Raw genomic sequence first — 24,362 nt, 5'->3', positions numbered from 1 at the left:
CCTTGAAAGTATTTACACATCCAACTGAGTACAATGAGTAAAGTAACAAATGCGAAAGCTATGAGAAGTATTTGAAGTACGTCAACGTTATAGCATGTGATGTCTCTTTTCCCCATAATGATGCTATCGACCGCTGGTAATATGACATACGACGAGAAACAATAAAACCAGGATTACTATGGAACCAATGACCATCAGTAATTGATTAAGATTGAAGCTCAGGCCACACGCGCCGCCCTTCTTACCCATAGCTCTCTTCGTTGGTGATTCTCTTGAAACATTTTTTTCTATAAAATTTGTAGATAATGTCTAACTTCCATAGGTTTTTTATAAATATTTTTCCTTACAGGGCATTTTTGAAATTGACATAATTTAGGTAGAAAAAGACGCGTTATGCTCTTTCGTTTGGCATGTGACATTTCTAACGGCTATCTGGTAGAAAAAAATAATTACTTTCGTAGGAAAAAGTTCTTATTTTATTAGCCTTAAGAGAGTATTATAGAATTAATCAAAACTATTCCAACCGGAACAATATAGGATTATGTATACAAAATCATAATATACATATTTTGTCCATTTTATTACTAACGTTTATAATAATACGTTAAATGTAAGAAAATAAAAATGAATACGTATTTATATTCAGACATAGTATGTTTTTAATATGCTTTTAAAATTATATTTGAAGCTATATTGGTTTATTATTATAAAATAAACATACTTCAGTTTATGCTGTGTAACAATTTATATTTATTATTATATCTATGAGATAGAAAATAAAACTTAATATAAAATGTTTAAAATATCTACCAGAATAAATAACATTTTTAATAATAAAACAAAACGTTGGCTCAGTGCTGAAGAATTAAATTACATAATACTTAGAAGCATTAACGTAGACATTGGTAATTAATGCATTTTCCCAGTCAGGTACCACAACTTATTAATATAAAGACTTGTATTTATATAAATAAAGTTCTTGATGGATTTGTTTCACGTCTAAACCAAAATACATAATTCAAAACTCAGGCCTCCGATTTTCCATATCTGAAAAATATATTAAAATAAAATAGTAATCATTATCATAAGATAATTAAAGTTATTATTATTTTGTAATAATTAATTTAAAAAAATAAATTTATCACTACTGAATACAGTATTAGTACCCCGATTCAATTTGGTTTATCATTCATGCACAAAATCGATGCTGCCACATCTTCCTATGTAATTTCTATTTACATATGTATTTACAAAAATGCACAGCTTATGCTCTGTATTTACTGTAGATACTAATTATATCTTAATGATGAGTATTTATTTATATACAACTAATCTTAGCGGGTAGACAGAGGTATTAATGAACTGTCACCATTGCAGGGAATGTAGCTTTGGAGTTGACCACATTTCGCGGTGCATATTCAAATCCTACTTGATAGAGGTCAAGGAAGCACCATCATCTATCTGATTAATTTAATTCCATCATAATTATTATTTTACCATATATCTCGCATCTTTAGGTATAAAATGCTATTATCTGTGGTGTTAGTCGTAATAGGTATACTAAGAATAGATTTTCCCAAGTAGATTTATAATTAATTTTAAACAGCATACAAACTGCTGTGTTGTGTTTAGTTGAGTATGAAAAAATAATAAAATATTTTCTGGCGAAAGTGATTCAATTTCATGAACTTTTGATTTGACTAACCATGTATTATTATTAATTATACGTATGTAGTATACTTCATTTGTAAGTTGTATAATATTAGATTAAAAAAAATACTTTCTGACTACTAAATCCGTTTGAAACCTTTCTATTTTATCCATCACAGGATGAACAACGTTTGGAATATAAAATACCATCAGATGGAAAATTTTTCAACCATTCTAAATGTAATTAAACTTACTCTAGACGTAGTATATTTGAAAATTCCCAAAGGTAGAGCATGCAATTTATAATACTATGACCATACGTTATTTTCCACCACCAGATTTAGACAAATTTAAATGGTATACACAAAACTGTTTAATCCTCAAGGGTCGAAGTAAAATACAAGTTACGACGTTCTGATATAATAGTTTTATCACCTCTACATAATTAACTAAGTGCTAATTTGAATTTATATATAACCAATTATATAGTGTTAAATATAACCAATCATACATAAGAATAAAAAGTCTATTTAAAATAAAAGTTAAAGCACAAAACGTAAACCAAAATAAATAGATACATTTCACCTCCTCAATAGCGTCGAAAATTAAGTACTAATTGGTAAGTATGTATAGTCAGAATAAAGAAAAGTGTAGAAATTAAATGAAAATATTAATATAAACTCTATATGTTTGTTTCCCTATTTCTAAGGTTATTTTATTCATTTAAGCAATATGCCAAAAAAGGCAAATCTTATTTTCTATTCCATCATTATTAAACAGATATAGACTAGACTAGACTTCTAGATAGAACTAATTAAAAATTCTGTCGCGTCTTCAACCATTTCGAAAGCAGGGTAACTTTCTCTGATTGGTCTGATTTTTAAAAGATTGCCTATATTTGTAATCGTGATTCTATCTTCACGTGTTTCCTTAAATTCCGTTCAGCCATTTAATTGCAAAATGACACAATATATATTATCATATTATCATAGATTTACAATGTTCTCCAAACACAAACGTAGGCCATCCAGATAGAACCCTGCTTGTTGTAGTGTATATTATAGTACATTATTGCAAAATGTAGTAGATAATGATTTTCTAAGATTTTCTAATTGTTCTAGAACCAAGTATGAGGGAATTATTAATAAAAAAGTCCATATTACTCACCCCGTTGTTTACAATAAACGGAAACCACTGAAATAATCATGATATCCTTAGTAACTAATTTCATCATCATGCACAAAAATATCTTCCAGACCCAAACCCATATTTACAGTAGTGTACACACATATATGCTTTAACTTAACAACCCAATTATCCATCATGCAGTCGTGTTATTGGCGTCAATTTTGAGAGTCCAATATATCCCAAGATAATTGGTCAATATTGTTGACATTTCGTTAAAGTTGAACGATGTAGTACTTTGAAGTAACAGATTGTATGGCAAATAGGTGGGAAGACCTATGCTAATCATTTACAATTATTACAGGTACCTTCTTGTTTTAGTATATTAATAACCTAATTCTTAAAAACTATAATCTGTGTCATAGTTTGCATTGGTTATGTCGAAATGAGCATATTTTAAAGTAAAAAATAAGTAAAAATTTATTCAATTATCGCGATATTGCCTTCTTTATCACATTGACCGTTTGACATCCGTGTCAAACGGATTAATTATAGCAACAACTATTTACCTCACTCGATGTTTTGACCATATTGCACTATTCGTTGTTACTGCTTTAGGCATGAGTCGTTTATCGAACTCTTTTGATACCAAACAATTGTATAGGTTTTTTATTGTTTATAGAACTCAAACTGTATATATTATACATTCATACCTATAACATAGTATTATATGTATTTCTTTGTTCACAATAGATTTTACTTAAAGAAAACGGGGGTCATATTTTTTATTTCTACAACACCTCTATGTTGTATTCGTATTGCGAATTTTGATAATATATGCCAATTAATAAACTCTTGTATCATGATGGTAAAATAGGCATCCGTATGATGTAGTTGTTCCACAACAATTAAACTAATTATTTATAAACCAAAATTTTATTTAGGAACCAAATTGAACTATGCAAATTCCGAAATCTACTTAATCTACAACATTATAGGACGTACTATATTTTGACTAACGAATCGCATATCCTCTTGCGGTTACTTTTTTTCTGAACAATTCGATTCATTACTCACTTCTATCAATTACATGATAGATAAATGTTAAATAAATAAAAAAATAACTATCTTCATGAAATGCCATAACCGAAAAAACAGTAATATTAATAGTAGTTCCTCATATAACCCAAAGTGTTTGTTAGATACTTCGAGCTTAATTGTGTTTGTCTTTTTTTATACATATATAACACAATGTATACACAGATATACTTTTTTCAGAAATTAGGACATTATCTAAGAATAAATTTACCTATATAGTAGGTATAAATATCAATAATGTTTACAGAGATCTAAATTAACGCTAGCTCTTATTTACATCTTTGGTATTAAGATTTATGGCATGTGTTATGTAGTAGGAAAGAAAAGTTATTGTAGCATCTATTAACAGCAAAGATTAAGAAAGATCTATTGTCAAATGAATACTATGAAACATTGATCATTTAAAATCATTGAGTATTCGCCAGACAGTAGACCCAATTTGAAATAGAGCAAAGCTTTAAAGAATATAAATTACTGTTTCTTGTACTTTTTGATCATTATCCTGCGACTGTTCTCCAATGTTCTCTTACTCAGCCAGTTTATTAGATCCTCAGATATGGATTTAATTGTATTGCTTCCAAAGGTCAAAAGCGAATGGCTGAAGTAACCATTGGTCATAGAAGTAGTGCCAACTAAACTAAGTGCCACTTTGACGAAATCTTTCGCCGAGGGAGCGAAGAATGAGGTTCTGCGAATCTTGCTCATGTTGGTAGCAACGAATCCAGGATTTACACACTGTACCGTAATTCCTTTGTTACCATATTCTGTAGTCAGCCCTTCGGAGAATTTTGCAACAAATGCCTGCAAGAAAATAATAGATGTAGCAAACATCATCGTAAAATAAAATACGTACAAAATTTGTCGATTTTTTTCCAATTCAAAATATAGTGGCCCTACAAGTGAAGTAGATATAGATTAGTAAAAAAAAATAGAAACCAGAATTAAGACAGAATAGATAGGATATTTTAGAACTAAAAAAAGATTTAGAAAACAAATCTTTATGTTTTTTAAATCTATTTCAAATTAAATTGCCCTTAAGAATGATTAGTTTATTGTTATAATTAAATTTGATCAAAATAATAGTATGACTATATATCAAACTAAATAGTTTAATCATTGTAAATTATTCCACGAATTACTGAAACTGTGTGTTTAAATGTGTTTTGTCATCGTGAGTAATGCGATGCAGCTGCTTGGGTTGATGCTGCGGTTCTGAACGAAATGTCTGAAACTTTAATGCCATTGTACCTCGGATTACAAAACTACTATTGTAATTTCAACAGACATGACCTACGATGTCACGTTTTGTTTGTTTTGAATAAAAAAACACAAACAGATGGGGTCAAATAAATAAATATTAATGCGTTATAGAATGGTAATAAAACTAAACGATATACGAATATTGATATAGAATTGAATTAATTTCTAATAGGACTAGTGTCGAACAGACAATTATATAATGTCAAAATAACTATAAATAAGAAAAAGTAATTAAAGATGTAAGTAAAGTAAGCTACAAAAATAGTCAAAAAAAGAATGTACCTGCTAATATTTTTATTAAAAATAATGTACAAACGAAGACAATAAAGAAATGGACAATCTAGGAAAAAGTATACTTTTTGTTAATCTAAACTATAATTTGTATAATATAAATTTCATTCCATTTCTTCGAGTACTTTTTGAGTACAAAAGAAATAAACAAATATTATTGACCACTTACATCCGCGTGTACAGTATTAGTATTTTTACCTTAGATGCAGCATAGACGGTAAGTAATGCAGCTGGTAATTGAAACGAGCCAGATCCAATATTTATGACGATACCCTTGCCTCTCTTCACCATACCGGGCAACACTAGGGCTGTAACGCGAATCATCGATACGATGTTCACGTTTACTAGATTTGAAATGAGGTTTTGCCTGTGGACAAATGACGTAGACATTAATACGACTACATCACATAGATTTTAAATATATTATATAAAATATTAACTCAATAAGATATTCATTCCATACATACAATAAGTACAATAATTAATAGTTATGTCTATTAATTATTGTATTTTTTCTTTCAGGTCTCAATAAATGATTCATCTATTTAACATTTTACAAAATAGGTAAAGAGGAGAGAGGTGTTAGCATCATCGTGATAGCCCATTATTGGCGACCACGGATGTTTACCTGTTTAGCAGTTTAGGTCACCCTTTATAGACCCTTAAGGCCGTCATATTTTTTTAGATTGCAAAAAAGTATGATTTTATTAAGGATTCGAAAACTCTCCTTTCTGCCTTCACGCTAACTTTGCTCAGTAGGCAAGCAGAGGAATTGAGTAGCTTAAATCCTCAACAGAAAAAAAAAGATGAAGAATATCTAACCAAGAGTTACTATTCTTTTAATAAATTCTGTTTACAAGGTACAAGATCATTATGTATTAAGTTTATTTATGTTCAAAGTGTTAATACTACAGAGAGCTTCTCTCAACTATGGCCACCATTAAGCGAGATTAGCCATTAGTGGGAATGTCAGGAACGGTAATTATATTAATTTTGGGGACACAGTAAAGTTCACGGATTACGGAACTGAGTAAGGCATTAACTGTTGCGGCACTTGCTTAAACGTACGGATTTACCTACTTAAAAGTGAACACGAATAAAGTTATGTATCTCATCCTTTAGTATTTTTTATGTAATTTGAATGGCAAACAGATTGTCAGTACAGCTGATGGTATGCAAAGTATACATACTGTATAGTATACATGACGAGGACTCCGGATGTCACATTATTATGTGACACCCGTGATATTACCATGTGTACCTGTGCTGCCATGCCGGAGAACAAACTTTTCTAGAGAAAACAACCAACTCTCAAAGCAGGCTGTATGTCGGCTTGCTTTGTGCTGAAGACTTATTATAGTCTAGCTTTATTTAAATAAATGAAAGAATAATACTTAATAAATACCATCGATTCAATTCCTAGTGTAGTATTACCATTTGAAATGCAAGGATAATAAAATAAAAGCACTTTTCAATATTAATATTTAATTTTTATTTTAGTTTGTTATGTGCATATATTTATACAACATTGTATTTAGGTACCGAATTAAAATTTAAGTAATCCGCTTAAAAACTAAAATAATTAATCATTAACTTTGAAAGCAGCTCTATGTTTTAAAAATAGTCTTTATAAGAAATTCTTACCAGTCAGGTAGTTCCAAGAAATACTCCGGATAAACGTAAGATACGCCTACATTGTTCACCAATACTCCGATTTCTAGGTCCATAATTTGACTGGATAAAGTTCCATAAATATCTCCACCTTGACTGAAATCGATTTGGATTACTTTCGTTTGTACTTTGAAATCTTTCTCTGAAACAAAGAGATATATATAATTTATTAAGTGCATCAAGATCTAGTGGTCTATTATTCCGACTTATAGACTTCCAAAACCGTGTGACGCCAAAAACTTATATGCCAATTTTAATTTCTATATGTGACTGTGATGAAAATAAAACATCAAAAACAAACAAAATTATACCTACACTCTATATATTATCATAATATAATTATTATTCAAATATTATAATTATCTATCAATTAAATCGGACGAAAAATCTGAAACTGATAATTTTGTATGTAATCTATTTAGTTTCGTGTCGTCCTCGTAGGAACAGTTACTTTGTTTTCTGTACAACAGAATTAGAGTAGTTCAAATATAAAACTGTATCTATCATTATCATTATGATTATTTACATATTTGAATTTAAAATTAATGACTCATCTCCCATTGTTAACAACGAATTACGTAGTAGAAATTAAACCAATCAGCAAACCGTACAAAATGAAAGTTTATTCTATCTTTCGTATCGTTATTTTATCTTTCTTATTTTATTTATTGTGGTACAGTGTATATATATTTGAAAATATGATATTACTCACCAATTTCTTCTGCCGTTGTATTCAATTTATCCAGCGATCGACTGACTAGAATAATATCACAACCTTGGGCTGCCAACTGTAGACAAAATAATGCTTCATACCATTATTATAGTCGTTACCAATCCGAAAAATATTGAAAAACTTTCCTAAAGTATTGTAAAGAACTATAATGGAAATTTTAAATAATTCGCGAACATTCGATTAATCGAATTAAAAAAAAATAAGTTGACAGGTTTATCAAAGGGTTCAGTATTATTTTAAAATATTATACATAATACATGTATTATTCCATTTATTCAACGATCGACTGACTAGAATACTAATGTTAGAACCCCTTCATTAAGTATTACTAATCTCCAGCTAGGTACATAACGTTTTTTTATGTACCTAGCTGGATTAACAAATAAGTCGACGACATTTGATCGACTATTTACACGAATAGCAGTATGAATAGTACCCTTCATGTATTGCCACTCTAGAGGACAAAGAAATCATGCATAAGTACTCTGTAATTTAATCTCCATATCTCACCATTTATAAGAAATACAGCTTACAATCCCAACTGATTGGTGGAAGGAACATGTGGAATGGAGGAGACTATAAAGTCTACCTATATTAAAGATAGCTATATAGACAAAATTCTTTAGCTTTACACCTAATATGCACAAATACGCGAGACCAAGCTTGAGCTTACTAATATTATAATCGCGAAAGTTTGTGGTAATGGATGATATGATAGATGAATGTTTGTTACTCTTTCATGCAAAACCGACTGAAATGATTTTGATAAAAGTTTTTTTTTTAATTTCTAAAATGTTTACCCCATTTCATTATGTATATTAATATGTATTCAAAATGTATATTACCTGTCTAGCATACTCCTTTCCGATTCCATCTGTACTACCCGTAACCACTGAAACAAAAAAGAAAACGTTAAAATAAGTGTAATTGGAATTATATAAATATCAAAAATTCTGTTTGTTTCTAAATCATGTTTTATACCAGATAAATTTACTGCAGCTATAAAAGATATAAATATACGGAACCAAAAGATGCATAGTCTTATAATAATAATATTCAATCAGAATGGGCATAATATGCGTAAGCTACACAGAAAATACCGTGAAATTTATTTCGGGTTAATAGATAATATGATTAAATTGCTAGTTTTATTTCACATTGATCTGAAATACAATTGTGTACTAGTGTAGTTTCCGTTTTAATTGTTTTACGATATACGTGGATTTTTGAGCATAGAAAGTATCTGATTTTCTTTAATGATTTTTTTATCTCACATATCCCTAATATTACTTATTTTTTGAGTAATATACTAAGGAGCGAATCCACTGACGCCATAATGAAAGCGACCATTTTGTCTAAAGTGTACGACTAACGAAGGAGATAGTACAATAATTGTGTAAAATGTCGAATGTCCTACATATAGAATGTTGGAAAAACTTTTTGTTTTTCTGGAATCCTTATCTTGAAAATATGTTTTTGGACTCTCTGGATTACTGAAGACGTTAGTGCTTATTACGATAATCGTATATACATATAATACACTATATATTACATTATATTATATCAGCTGCATGCACTCAGCTTACTAAACTGAGTCGTATTATAGTGAAATCGACAATATATGCTCACACGTAATTTGCATTGATATCTGCAAGTCGACAGTATCAAATGCAAATGCTTCGAATTGCACTTACTTGATACACAAGATTTGTCTCGCTGCTTCACTTACTTATCGACGACGAGATTATTCTATTCTAATGATTAGTTTCTAAATATCGTAGTATAATGTTAAAAACTCTATTGTTTTCAACTATTGTATATTATATTATATAAAGTTTAAACTTGTGGTAGCATGGTGTCATCCTGATCATTGTGCTCCCTCTATTGTGGTTGAGTGCAATGACGGCTGGCTCATCCGTAATACTAGTGAACGGGTGCTGCTTGTGGTCTGTTCAGGTTACGAACACTGATTAGACTATTTGCTTTTGCAATAGCATATGCTGGTGGTCACTCTAGTTCCTTTTCAGTTCTTCTCATCTCGAAATCATTCTAAACACACGCAACGATGTGACATATCATAAGAGTCTGTAATAGACGTAGGTCTATTATAGGTCGTTATTCAAAATTCAAAATGTCTATTCATGTAGATGAATAGACATTTTGAATTTTGAATAACGTCCCTTGGTACATACATTAATAAGTTACCTTAATTCAAAGCAATATCCAAGATTAATACTATCGGAATTTTGTATCACTCTCGCTTTGGAAACTTTCTCTTAGGTAGAAAATTCACAGTAACAGAATCCATACTAATATTTAACAGACAGACAGACACAGTTTCACATTAATATTAGTAGGAATTAACTAATATATTATCATTAGGTTATCAACATTACGGACGCATTGACAACAGGATGATATTTGATTCAAACTTGAAAGGTTTTAGAAATGTAAACAAAAAACTGATAAAAATATAGTTACATGTATTTAATTTTTATAGGTCCTTTCTTATTACAATTCTTCATTGTATAGTAACAATAGTACTAATATTAGAAAGAAAATATATGTGAAACTACTAAATTCCTACGAGATTCTGCTAAAGTAGGGTATGTTTCACTATGTAGGCCACTAAGGCGCTTGTTAAACTAATAATAAACAAACTCCACGTGGATGAAGTCGCGGGCACAATTAGTTATAAAAAATAATGACGCATTTGTTAGACTTTCTCATCATCATTAAATTAAATTGTAGAAGAAACGACTTTATTGGTATAATATATTAAGTTGTAGTTCTCCTTGAACTTGCCATGCGCAAAGGTGAAAGCTATTTACAAAGCAATGTTATATAGGGTTTTTGTTAGCAAGTTAAAAGCAACCTTAGTGATATTTCAGTAAGGAATATTTCTATCTGATAAGTAAACATTGTTGTGAATGTGAATGTGAATGTCGCTGACCGATGTCGACCATGAGCATATAAGACAAGTGTGAGTAAAACTATACATACATATAGTAAATACTAGTTGAATCGCGCAACTTTGTCTTCCTCACATAAGAGACAGAACGGAAGCTGTTAGAAGAATTAAATTTCGTCGTTTCTACAATTTTTAATTATTACTCCGCTCCTATTGGTTGTAGCGTGATGTTATATAGACTTCCTCGAAAAATGGGTTACTTTACACCAAACAAAATCTTCAATTGGAATCAATTACTCAAATTAGCTTTGTAATGTTAATACAGATTTTCTACTTAATTAGACAATAATATATTATAGTGGTTCAACTTAATTTAATAATATTATTTGTATGGGCTATCTGAAACAGGTGGGTATTTTTAATAGCATTTTTTCTTTAAGGTACACTAGCTAGAACATTTAGGAACTAGAATCAGAATGAATGCAAAGTGAAATTAAGCAGAAGACAAAAATAACCAAAGGACAAAAGTATGGTTAAAATTCATATGTATAGCATAGCTAATATTCATATGTATTAACAAATTATATTTTTTACTTGGTCCATGTATGAGGGATTTTCTATCGAGGACACGGGGGCTCTTCCAGGTCTGCAGAAGTGTCGAATATGTAGAGTGAGTTTTCGTGCCGTATATCCATATGAGGGGTATTTCATATGGACCTAGTGACGTACCTACGTCACTAGGTCCATATGCTAGGTATTACATGAATATAATCCACATCAATAAAATCAATTCAATTCAATAATGTAATTTCTGCTAAACCCCGAATCTTAATGTATCTATAACTAAATATGGCTATTAAATAGATTTACTGTGTGCGAGGCGTGATGATGAGACCAGTGCGCTGCTCTCACCCTAAAGAAGACTTCCGGGTTATGTCAAGACAATTTCCGAATTAAATTCGCATACATAGTTATAAAATATTGTTTATAAATTATGTTTATTTATAAACTTTTAAAATAATTTATCTAAACCTAATTGTTTTAAATACAGGTCACATTATTATTACTTTTTTAATGCAGACGAAAGTTTCAATGAAAGTGGCTATACAGAAACCGGTCTAAATAATGGTCAGATACCTAAACCTACGTGTAGTAAGCGCTTCTATCACTTATGTATTGCTGAACTATGTTACATGATGGTATAGAATGAAATGTTAATGTTAAATGAAATGTTGTACCTTAGAAATCATCGGTGTTAACTCCTGGTAAATTCAACATCATCATCATTTTAGCCCAGAAGACGTTCACAGCTGAACAAAGCTCTCCTGGTACATTCATCACAATAGTATATGATGGTGGTGAGGAAAGAGTAAGTAGTCTCTTTCCTCACCACCATCATCATCACATTCATCTTTCATCCTTCATTGCCAGCGAATACTATTAGCACACTCGGGCTCACCCTTCCATCATCTTTATCAAAAATATCTATTGATGCAAGCAGTTTTTTTAGTACACTTGCGTGAAAATTAAATTATTTAGTATTTATAAACGTGATAGTTCCAATAGGCATGTATGAAATATTTTAATTATTTTTTATGTACACAGATATGATATAGAAACTAATATTAATCTGTGTATTAATATTGATTTGTATATTTTATTTTGCTTTAGTTTCCTAAATATGCAAGTAAAGTCACGGGTTGAAACTAATTTAAAAAAAAATTGGGAACTTCAATGAATGAACTGGCTTCATGCTAAGTACTGGTTAAAATATAGTGACGGCGATTAAAATTCCAACAAAATTCACGTAGATCTAAAGTACGGCATGGTATTTTACTAATTTCGTTATCTTGAAAACTTACATTTTTGTTCATAATATTACAGCTATAATTTTTCTTCTTGGTATAAATTATTTAACTACATGCCTACGAATACAGTTATCTAAAAATAGAAGAATACGTTCAATACAAAATATTTATTAAGTAACATAAAAAATAATTCTCAAATCTTGATGAAATTTATGTAGGTGTAGGCCAGAACAGATCATCAGCATTAAAATAAAAAAAAAATAATTAAATTTAGATTTTGATTATTTTACGAATTCGAATTCTAAAATAATTAATATGAAATTGACTCCGTAATTTGACAGCAAGAATTGATTAGTAATAAAATAAACTTAGGTATGTCTAAGTTGAAAGTATTTATAAATTAATTATTACAATCGACCATATAATTAAATTAAAAAATTCTATTCAATTGCAGTCCAAGACTTGCTTACATAATTTGATAACAGCACAGAAACAAACTTCGATTCTCTAATTTGACAATTAATAATATTGACATTATTTGACATTGACCTTTTGTTATCAGTGGCGTAAAATATTCGTAGTGTATGTTTTATTAATTGATTTAATGTATTTATATGCATAATTAAAAAAAAAGTATTTTGCACTCTTTCTCTAATAAACTATAAATATGCAAAAAAAGAAGCTATTTATGATGATATTATATACATGGTGCTAAACTGTTGCTGGTACATAAATGTAGGCGACGATTACCGGTTGTTTGCTCTTGCGACCAGGTGGGCCGTAGCTTATTTACCATTCCCATAACATTAAAAAATGTACACAAAAGTACTGTTGCACTTATGTATAATGTGTATACGTATGCCAACTTAATGGCTACTTCTTTGCTGCTTAACACTAAGTCAGTTGAGAATACGAAGGAGTATACAACGTAGAAAAACTTTTCAAAATTCAAGTTCTTTGTTAGTTGTACGTGTTCTATTCGCTACTTAGTTTTTATCTTATTATACAATTTTGCAACTAAAACGTTTTAAAAGCACGAAATCCTTGGGAAAACAATATCTTCATAAAACTCACAAACACTATTGAAATTTTCACATAAATTTACAAGTATATTTGCCTGTCTTAATAAGAATAAAGTATCTAACAGTGTCAAATTAATCTTTCGATCTCGTATCCAATACTTATTTTTAAACTTTTGCGTTTAGTAATATGAATAAAGTTATGGTAAATAAGTTATTTGTCTCTCTATATATGGAAGTACCTAGGTATATAATATATAAGTTGCAAGAAACAGATGACGTAAACCACCGGTAAAAAATAAAATTCCACCCTGTTTGTCAGGCAGTTGACCGTGACTTTTATCGTAAAAGATGATAATGGATCCATAATTGAAGCCCCGATAATTGATAAGGACTATCTGTGCGAAATAATTATTTATACTTAAATTTTAAGGGTACCTTAATTTATTCCAATTGACCTTTCAGATTTAATCTTCTTGAATGTTTCACTCTCAGTAATCACGACAGATAGTGAACCCAAGGACTTGGAGTGGAAAATCGCAATGTAAATTTAATAATTGTAATTTAAATAAATAATAATGCACATTATTTGTTCAATTTGCACAATGCCAATTGATCCCAAATTAAGTAGACCTCGTACTATGGGTTCTAAACATCAGATAGACAATTGGGACCATCGAATAAAAAACGATTAACTGTTTCTTACAATGAAAATCCCATTCAAATCGGTTAAGCTGTTTTTAAGATCAGCGTATAAAAAAGTCCTGTCCGTGTCCAAGAGACCAAATTCTATAAATAATACCTCAGTGACATAATTACATTTATAAGTACTTAAGTTTTACAATGCTACCAACCCTACCCGGCTCTGCATGGGAATTTCAATTAATTTACTCAAACCACAACAAATTACACACAGATACCTTGCTCAGGAATCATTCTGTTGATAGATGAAAACCGTGTAAATTTCAATTTGGTAGTTTTTGAGATTATCGGGAACCTTCTGTTCCTGATAATCGCGGCGATGGATTTTGTTTTGTAACACGTGTAAGTTGATATATATCAACTAGCTGACCCGGCGTACTTCGTAACGCCTAACAGTCAATTCTCTAAATTTTTGGACGCCGGGTCGCCGGGTCAGCTAGTACGATAAAAGAAAGTTAATAAGTCAATAATTACATTGTGTCAAAAAATAAAAATTATAAAGCAACTAAAATTATTTTAATAGTCGATAAAAAATTATAATTTCATATTTTTTATTATGGTACAAACTTATTATATTTTTACTTATTCGAAATGAATTTTTATTTTTATTGTAGGACTTTATGATACACGATATTCTTTATGTGAATAATGGCAACTTCATCAATAGTAGGTGCATTAAAATGCATGTATGCTGCATGCTGCATGCAGCATGTTGTGTTGGCCCACAGGAGTTTTATCAGCTCTAATAACAAATTTGTGATCATCAGATGGCATCATATCTATTACACTATTAATGGAGAATTGCCTTGCTTTGCAGTCGTTATCTGGCATTGGTAACAGTGAACCTGCTCTGTGATATATTTGACCTTCTATCTAAAGTAAAGGAAAAAAATGTATTGTAAATATATATATATGGGTTATAATAGTTGTGATTACTAAACATACAATAGCAAATACTATTACAACCCTAAAAAATTGGCATGAAATTTTTCCAAACTACTTTTGTGGCTCCAAATATCATTTGAAAGCAATTGTTGTATTGTTGAATATTATTTAAAATGTGTATGAAATATGTTCCTATTTCTAAAACCAATGAGTACAATGGTTCTGGAGGTGGAAGCAATGGTATCAATTTCATCTTTCCATATGCGCAACACGATCCATTAGCTCCAGTTTTGTATATCACCTTACAATATTGCAAACTGAGTTCATAGGTCCAATAGTAACACTGTTAATTGTGCTATCGTAAAAGAAACCAGCTCGATTCAAACTTGCACCATTATTAGTCGAATATAGCACTTCACGGGTCTGTCTTACTCGAATTCTTTCGCAATGAAGATGTCATTGCGATCTTCATGTTCCTGGGCAGCACGATTAATTTGATTCGTTGCATTTCGGGTTCTGTCCAAATTTTTCCGCCGCCTTATTAATAGAACTTGCAGACCTTAGACTTGTCTGTTTAACATTATCGAGGCATATCTTGTCGAGTATAAAAGGGTTACAAACACACAATACTCTTTAAATTTTTGGCTTTTAGATTTGTAGTAATATTATAGATGCACATAAATGAGACATTTACATCACAGAAGACCGAAGAGCTGGCAGCTACCTTGGACAAAGAATTAGTCTAGCTATTCAAAGAGGGAACGCTGCCAGTATCTTCGGAACTTTGCCTAAAGGGACCCCTTTTAATAATATATTTTAGTTATTGTATAATATTTTTAAGCTTTTTAATTTTAGGTTGTAGTTGTACATTTCAAGTGACATTTTATCACTGACAACTTGTTTTTGACTAATATTGACACATGCCTTCCCGGAACCTTTCTACTTACACTTGAACTTTATGGTATGGTATTAAAGTTCAAATTGACTTTTAAATATCATTATGAATCGTTTGTATGGGATTCTTCCCGAAACCTCTCCACTAACATTTGAACTTTATGGTGTGGTATTAAAGTTCAAATTGACTTTTAAGTATCATTAAAAATCGTTTGTATGGGATTACAGAAAAGCGTTGTTTTTAGGCATTTTTAGGCAATTTTTTTAATTTTTCTCTCCGTAAGAACCATCCTCGTACCTCAAGGAATATTCTTAAAAAAAATTAAATTATCGAAATCGGTTCAGTAGTTCTCGTGATTAGCGCTTACCAACACATTTAGCGATTCATTTTTATATTATAGATAAACGACATATATATTAAAAATGTACATACTAGTATACCTATACTTACTTTTTAAACAATTTTCATGAACATCGTGTTGTTAAATCGATCATTTATGTACTAGTACAAGGTCCATATTGGTTTATTAGAACTGGCCTACTAAAAGTTACATACTAAGCATACATGTTAATACTAGTTGATTGATGTTAATAAATCGTTTTAACTTTGCAGCTAAATTCGATTATTATTGTAATATTAAGTACATATATTAGTCCTACGTACTTTTATATGAATTTCTTGAAATTATGATATCGACATTTCAGTCATTTCACTAATACATTTATGATCTGGGTGGAGTTTGTTAAAAGTAGCCTGCGTCCTCAGTATCACCTATTCCAGAGGGCTATTACGTTATTTTTTTATTATCGTAATTTCACTGCCTAATCTGCAGCCAAAACACAGTTTACAAAGTAAGCTTGGCTGCTGTAATAGGTGAGACTGAGTTACTCACGCAGATGTATTATCCTTATTATTATTAAGTAATTATTATTTTAATATTATAAATATGGAATGTGTTTGGTTAATTTTCACACCTTGTGGTTATTTAACGGTTAAACTATAGTCATGAAAATGTTATATATATACGATTTCGAATGTAAAACAAACAAAGGCACACTTTTATCCTGATAAATAAATAAGTGCCGGCCATGTGGACAAATCCTGAGTAAAACTATTTAAATAGCTATTATATGATAATAATAATATATCCCGGATAATGGACACAGTGCCATTTAGTCCCATACTAAGTAGGAATTGTACTATAGGTACTAAACATATAGATATAAATCTTACAATATTATAAATGCGAAAGTTTGTGAGTATGGATGGAGCCATACTCACAAACTATAGATTATAGATTGATGTTCTTCTCTTTTACGCATAAACTACTAACGGATTTTGATGAAATTTTACAGTTTATACATCAGAATAACACGTAGGCGTACGTATAATTTAAAAATATATTATGTAAATTGGGCAAAATAGAATGGAGATATTTATCATTATATTTCATTGAAGTCAGTGTGATGCAGACGAAGTTGCGCGGGTCAGCTAGTACTGACGTTTAACGATTAATGACAAAACCATTATTTGTAACCTCACCTTTTCTGTATTTAATATTGAAGCAATATAAGAAAATTGATTACTGATATTACGTCGAATTTCATATTAATAAGAGGAAAGTGAAGTCACAGTACTATGATAATTCAGGAAGACTGTTAATTATATCGAAATAATTATTTTGATCAAGAAATGCATTTGGTGTATATAAACCCACATATTATATTCCAACAATTATACTAGTACGTGCGTGTAACTATGCCTTTTGATCCCGTGCTAAATTTAGCAAGAGAGCTATAAAATGAAAAGCAGAAAGGTATGAAAGTATACTTTGTCTCACTTATTTCTTTCGCCAAGCAGCTTAATGTGTTCCAGTTTGAGGTATACCTCAATATTTTTTATTATAATACATATAATTGTATACACATATTAGTACAGCGATTGTATGTATTACAGCAAGAATGTGTTGCCACATGAGGAGTATAACACGCGTCATACTATATGTTATTACGTAGGGTACATATGCGTTATTTTTTTCTAATAAGTTATATTATAAAACAATCGACAAAAAGTATATTTTAGAAGTACAGGTAATATATTTTAGATAGACGTACATGTTGTACCTATACTTCCAAAATATATTTTTTGTGATATTATTTTTGTTCATACAATAGTTGAATATATATGAATAACAAATGTATATTCAAATTTATGAAGGACGTGTTCTAAAATCAGATTTTATCATTGTTTCGGTTTTGTCGGTACATATCGTACTTTATAGCTATATAGGGTAAACCCTACAGTGATTGCCCAGTGTATAGATATTGCCCACAGTAAGAAGATGATACATTTAAACCTATTTATAAAGGAGTTAATTCGAATTAAATTCGCCGGATGGCATTAAGAGATCCTCTAGTAGAACGTTTAATAATAAATTGGCAAAATTTAAAGAAAAACATAGTGTTATGGCATATTTGTTGACAACAGGTATGCCTCTTATCGGAAAAAGTAGGTTTCTTAAAGAATTTCTTAAGGATACACTTTTTGTTTTAATTTCTTGTGTTAACTTAGCTCGTTTTAAACTTATTGCTATAGAGAATAAGTTAGTAAATGCTTTATAGTGTAATTTCAAGAAGTTATTGTGATGTAAAATTTACCTCTTAAGGAGTTAGATGGGGTGGGCAATTACTAAATCTTATTTAGATGAATTTTAGTGATTGCCATATCAGTATTTAGTTATTGCCATTGGCATTGGGTACAGCTATTGCCCGGGCAATTTCTATTAAAATAAGTTTATTTTTGTTAAATACATTTACGTAGTAGTATTATCTAGTTCTTTATAGAATACCGAAGGTTACCAAGTTAAAATACAAACGGGAAGACCTAAAGAGGGCAATCATCGAAATCCAAAATAACAAAGACAGGTTTTCAGATCGACAAATAGCTCAAAAATATGGAATTCCTAGGATAACGCTGATATTTTAACATAATTCAGGACACAAAATCAGCTTGGGTTCAGTGCCAATTTTAACTGCTAAAGAAGAAGCTATTCTTGAAGACAGGATAACAACTTCAGCACGAAAAGGTTTTCCAAGGCATAAAGAAAATATTTTGAACAGTGTTCAAAAATTTCTAGAGGAAAATCCAAGACCTAATCCATTCGTGAATAATAGGCCTGACATTGGATAGTGGAAAGTATTTTTAAAGAGACATCCAAAATTAAGTATACGGAGTTTTGAAGGTGTTCGAACAAAATCAAGCTCATGTGTATCTGAAAAAGATTTAGGTTCCATGAAATATTGCTATGTCGATGAAAAAGTAATAAGCCAAGTCTTAAGTCAAGTTTTCAATATAGATGAGACAAATTTTCATATTTGCCAGTGTGCAGGACTAGTTGTAGCTGAAAATGGTTCTAGAAACGTTTATAATATTGAACATTCAAATGGAAAATAATCAATAGTCATTTTATTTACTTTCTCGGCTGCTGGTATTATTTGTAGTCCATTTGTTCCCCAAATCTTTTATAAGTGTAGTAAGCAAAAAGTTAACTCATCTTTTTGGGACTATTTAGCATACCCTGTAACTCCGGTAATAAAAGGAAATGATGTAATAGCAAATGGTTATCTTTCTGTCTGTCATCAGAAGGACAACCATTTGCTATTACATCAGACGTATTCAAGTTAGCTTTACTATAAAGGCAATCATATAAGGAGAATCTGAAAGAAAAGAAAAGAAGAAACTATTTTTGCACGCTGGGTATGTTTGTGTAGTATGCAAGCAGACAATTTTTAAAAATAAAATTAATGCCATTAATTTTATTCAAAATGTATTCCTGAACATTACAAAAACCACATGCCAGATGAATTAGATATTCTTTTGTTTTTGTGTCATTTTTACTATAAAGTAGATGATTCTTATTCTGCTAAAGACACTGATTCTGATTGTTTAGAAATGTATACTAACATACAGAAAGCTATAAAAGATCTCAAATAATAAATAAGGTCTTTAAAACTTGAGACATTGTTTTGCTTTAACGATTAATGTTAGTCAACATTCCTAAACAATAAGAATTAATGTTTACATGGTATGTTTTTAACTAGATTTAGTAACTATAGCAGTTAATGCTATGTGGGCAATAACTATGTGATGCGTGAGGCAATGACTATCTGGTCCGGGCAATCACTATACTTTTAGAGGTTATTTTTGTTAAAGCTTGTAATTATTAGTTTTCTTAAGATATTTAAATTGTTACTACTGGATCTCTTAGCTAAACTATTAATGTTACCAAAGAGGTGACACTCACTTACCTATTATTTTAATTAACATTTATATACATATAAAACCAGTATAATTTCCTTAAATGGGCAATCACTATACTGTTTACCCTATATATATATATATATGCTACCTCATTTATCTTTACGATAAAATCCAAGCTAAGTTTATAGCAAATAAATTCCTAATATTAATGAAACAATAAACGGGTTTCTAGACACTTTTATTTGAAGTGTTTTTTTTATTGATTTATATATTTTTGTTATGATTTAAATATTTTTGTCGCCAAAATTCCTTTAAAGAACCTACGCCGTCATTATTTTGTTATTGGCGTAATTGTACTTGTTACCCAGTGAGTAAATCCAAAATATTAAAAGTTATTTGAACTCACAACCCTATAACGTCGCTCGAGGTAAGAATTATTAGATCACAACTATCAATACGAACAGATATCAGTGCCCAGTAGACGGACGGCAGTGGATTGTTACGATAAAGTATGTTATTATTTATGTCAATTGGACAATTTAAAAATTCTGGGAAGTAAAACAATTTCTGCTATATATTATAAATCATATTACAAAATACATCAAAATTGTTCCACGCAAGCAAAACTATAATATACGATGCAATTACATTTATATTACTCTTGGAATTTGATGCATGTGATAATTTAACAGTTCAGTAACTAATTTATAGGTATATTCAACAGTTTTAGATACATATGTATATTTACCACGATAATATTATTAATGACCTTCCGATAACGTCGTTTGCAACAACGTCAAAATATCGGGAGCTCATAAATAATATTATCACTATAAATATCCCGTACACCTATATGCTGTAAGCTGATTCGCGAAATTTTGCGTCCCATTTTCCTTGTTTTTGCAATTTTAATTGCTCCTATTGGTTGAAGCGTGATGTTATATAATCTATAGCCTTCCTGGATAAATGGGCTATATAACTGGAGATTATTCTAACTACACTCAAACTTAACCTCTTTAAATATGGGTACAGATGTGTACAATTAAAAACAACCATGAATAAGGTTTAAAATATTTTGTATAGATGACTAAATAAAAATATTAATGACAATTGCAATGAAGGAATGAAGAAATATTCACATTACTTAATTGCTGTCGGTTGCAAATTCTAATCACCTTTAAAATTTCACGAAACATTATTGTATGGAAAATTAATGACTATGTCTAATAGGATGCGTCATTCAGACAGACCAGTTTTGAGTGTTGCTAAAATCATATTTTATGATGACGATGACGATTAGTATAGCAGATAAGGTGTTTTGAAGCAACAAAAAACAAACTCACTTTCACACTTATGTATAACTAGTTGACCCGCGCAACATCCTCTGCGCCACATTTTCCCCGTGCAAAAACATTTATGATTGCAGCTCTGCTCCTAGTGATCGTAGTATGATAGTATTATATAGCTTAAAACATTCCTAAATAAATGGACTATTTAACACTAAGAGAAATTTCAAAATCGGGTATGTAACACCGATGATAACTCCAAACATTCAAACTCACAAATTTTACCTCTTTATAATATTAGTAGGTATAGATATTATTGAATTCAGACCGCGCGTGACTTTCTCCACGTGACCATTCTTGATTAGGATAAAAGGTAGGTTTCCATTCCTAATACTAGTTTCTATTACTAAATTTCATGATAATTAATTAAGCCATTATGGCGTGATAGATTTTTTCAGTGAATAATAGTGGGATGCACTCGTCTGTGCTAACGGTATACGTTGGCGGGCCAGTGTTTGATGATGAAATGAGAATGAAGTCAGGTCAGTTAGAGCTTCTTGTAGCGATGTGTGAAAGATTAACAAATAAACTCACTTCCGCATTTATAATATTACTTTATTTTTATCCAAAAGTACTTATATTAAGTTTATTTGAATAAAGATTATTTCTATTTCTATTATATAGATGGAAAATTTATTTTAACATAACGATACGTTGTAAGTATTGATAGTATTTGTGAATTTGTTTAGGTATGGCAATATGGGTATAATATTTTTGTAAATGATTACGTACTATCAGTACATATCGTGGTACTTAAAGATATCGCAGTGCTTAGAAATAGATACATGTGTATGTTGTTTGTGTCTCGAATCTTAACCAAAAATAAAATTAAATATTCTTATTTTTTTCAATTGAAAACGAATAACCTACTTACGATATACCCTCATTCAATATATAATATAGGCATTTGTTTTTTTATTATTATTTATGTCCACATACCTTTGAAACATTTATATGGAGTTTAAAACTATACAAAACACCTAGTACTAATTATTATGTCATCATCATCATCATCATCATCAGCCCGGAAGGCGTCCACTGCTGAACAAAGGCTTCTCCCAAAGATCTCCACTAAAATCGGTCCTGCGCCGATCACATCCAATGCCTTCCAGCGATCTTGACCAGATCGTCGCGTCGGTCCACCTTACTGAAGGCCTTATGTAATAGGTATACATTATATACATTTATATGTTTTAACTAATTTATCTTGAGAGGCGAGGGGATTGTTTTTAACGTGGAATATTATGGCCATTATAGCAAAGTATCACATTAGCTCGACCTCCACGCGGTCCCCCCTGGAAATCATCGTTGGTGAATTCATCATAATGGGCTAAATTATTTAACTTCATGTTCATCCTACCATCCGTCATGACATGGTATGCTACTTTAAAATTTTGCAAGTAATAGAAGTAAAAACCGTATACTATTAGCGGGAGCACCATTCCATTAACACCCATTAAAAATATTTACAAAACTAAGTTATCGAAGTAAAAAGTAATATGTATACAAATAAAAGAAGGTATACGGATATTATCTATGAATGAATATAAAAATATTCTCTTATTATTATTTTGATTTAAATTCAGCAGATTAACATTTAATAACACCATTCATAGTGCCACGGTATTACTAAAAGTAGTTTATGAGGAAATGAAAGTAAAATTTTAACTGTATTATGTAGATACCTACTACTAGATAACATTGTGTTTACGATGTGCCCAACGCATCTTCCTCAATATTTTATGACATTATATCGATGTTATTAAAAAATATAACATTAAAACATTAATAAATATTATATACACACTTACTTGCCCATTTTCCCTGTGATTTGAAGTCTACACGATTAACCGCAGGCCCAATTACAAAAACGTACAACACTTTCCATATTTTTATCACAATATATAACAATAATAATGTCAATAACGCTATCGCAATTTTTTCTAACGGTGTAAATGCAACCATTTTTATTTAATAACTAGAAATATATTTTAATAGAATATATATAGAGGTTATACGCGACGTGAGAACGCGTTTCACTGCTTGACATTAATCGCGCATGCGTACTGAGTGCTGACACTACCGAACGTACAATGTGACGGCCGAAGAAAGTCGCTTTGGTTACAGAGTGAATGAATTGAAAATGAGGTCACAATCGAGTGAACGATAACACCGGATAACGCGGACGAGGGCCAAATATGAAATGATAAAATATCTCTCAATTTATAAGAGCATGATGTTAATTTGATAAGCGTGGCTATCTTACTCGGTTTCATTGAATTTTTGTTATTATCTATTACATCATATGTAACAAGGTACAGATATTTTATTTAATTCCTATTTCGTTAAAGTAATCGTATTTTATTATTATGGTAAACAAGCTGATAGTCGGTGGACTCTGTCTATTTTTTTTATGTAATTACTCGTAAGCGGTAACTGTTGTCTATACACATGAACACAGCATCATAGACATTGATATTAATTATGTGTGTTATAATATTTTTATGTAAGAAGGGTAATCTAATGTAAGAATATATACACATCATCATGTCAAGACCGTGATACCATGCGTTGACATTCTGGATGTCTATAATATTATTTTTCCAAATCCTGCAATTTCACTACATTATTATTATCCTTCAATCGAAACAACTAAAGGTTTGGCCGCTGAAATAGATGGGACTAAGGTACCCACACATGCGACTTTT

General features: G+C 30.4%; 1 protein-coding gene across 2 annotated transcripts; it reads right to left on the bottom strand.

Annotated features, from left to right (window-relative positions):
• Positions 1 to 787: 787 nt before the first annotated feature.
• Positions 788 to 23,756, bottom strand: LOC131844879 (very-long-chain 3-oxoacyl-CoA reductase). Of its 2 annotated transcripts, XM_059193864.1 has the most exons (7): positions 23,466 to 23,756; positions 8,674 to 8,720; positions 7,808 to 7,883; positions 7,069 to 7,237; positions 5,623 to 5,791; positions 4,361 to 4,674; positions 788 to 1,047 (listed from the first exon to the last, which is right to left on the bottom strand). In XM_059193864.1, the coding sequence occupies exons 1-7, from the start codon at positions 23,617 to 23,619 to the stop codon at positions 1,026 to 1,028; spliced, it is 951 nt and encodes a 316-aa protein (XP_059049847.1). In that variant the 5' UTR covers positions 23,620 to 23,756; the 3' UTR covers positions 788 to 1,025. The 2 variants fall into 2 exon arrangements, with proteins under 2 accessions (XP_059049847.1, XP_059049856.1); XM_059193873.1 differs by lacking the exon at positions 788 to 1,047 and having other exon boundaries at positions 2,784 to 4,674.
• Positions 23,757 to 24,362: the final 606 nt, after the last annotated feature.

This window comes from Achroia grisella, unplaced genomic scaffold, assembly GCF_030625045.1.
Source record: "Achroia grisella isolate CSIRO2021 unplaced genomic scaffold, CSIRO_AGI_Agris_v1 utg109, whole genome shotgun sequence".
NCBI lineage: Eukaryota > Metazoa > Arthropoda > Insecta > Lepidoptera > Pyralidae > Achroia > Achroia grisella.
The sequence above is the reverse complement of the archived record's forward strand: the minus strand, read 5'-3'. Positions and strand labels throughout refer to the sequence as shown.

Bases quoted from the DNA above. Each gene is read 5' to 3' on its own strand.
- LOC131844879 (XM_059193864.1), bottom strand. From the start codon at position 23,619: ATGGTTGCATTTACACCGTTAGAAAAAATTGCGATAGCGTTATTGACA. The intron at 5,792-7,068 runs GTAAGAATTTCT...ATTTGTCCACAG, and splicing joins TTCTTGGAACTACCTGACTG to GCAAAACCTCATTTCAAATC. The intron at 1,048-4,360 runs GTACAAGAAACA...TATATTTTTCAG, and splicing joins CGCAGGATAATGATCAAAAA to ATATGGAAAATCGGAGGCCT.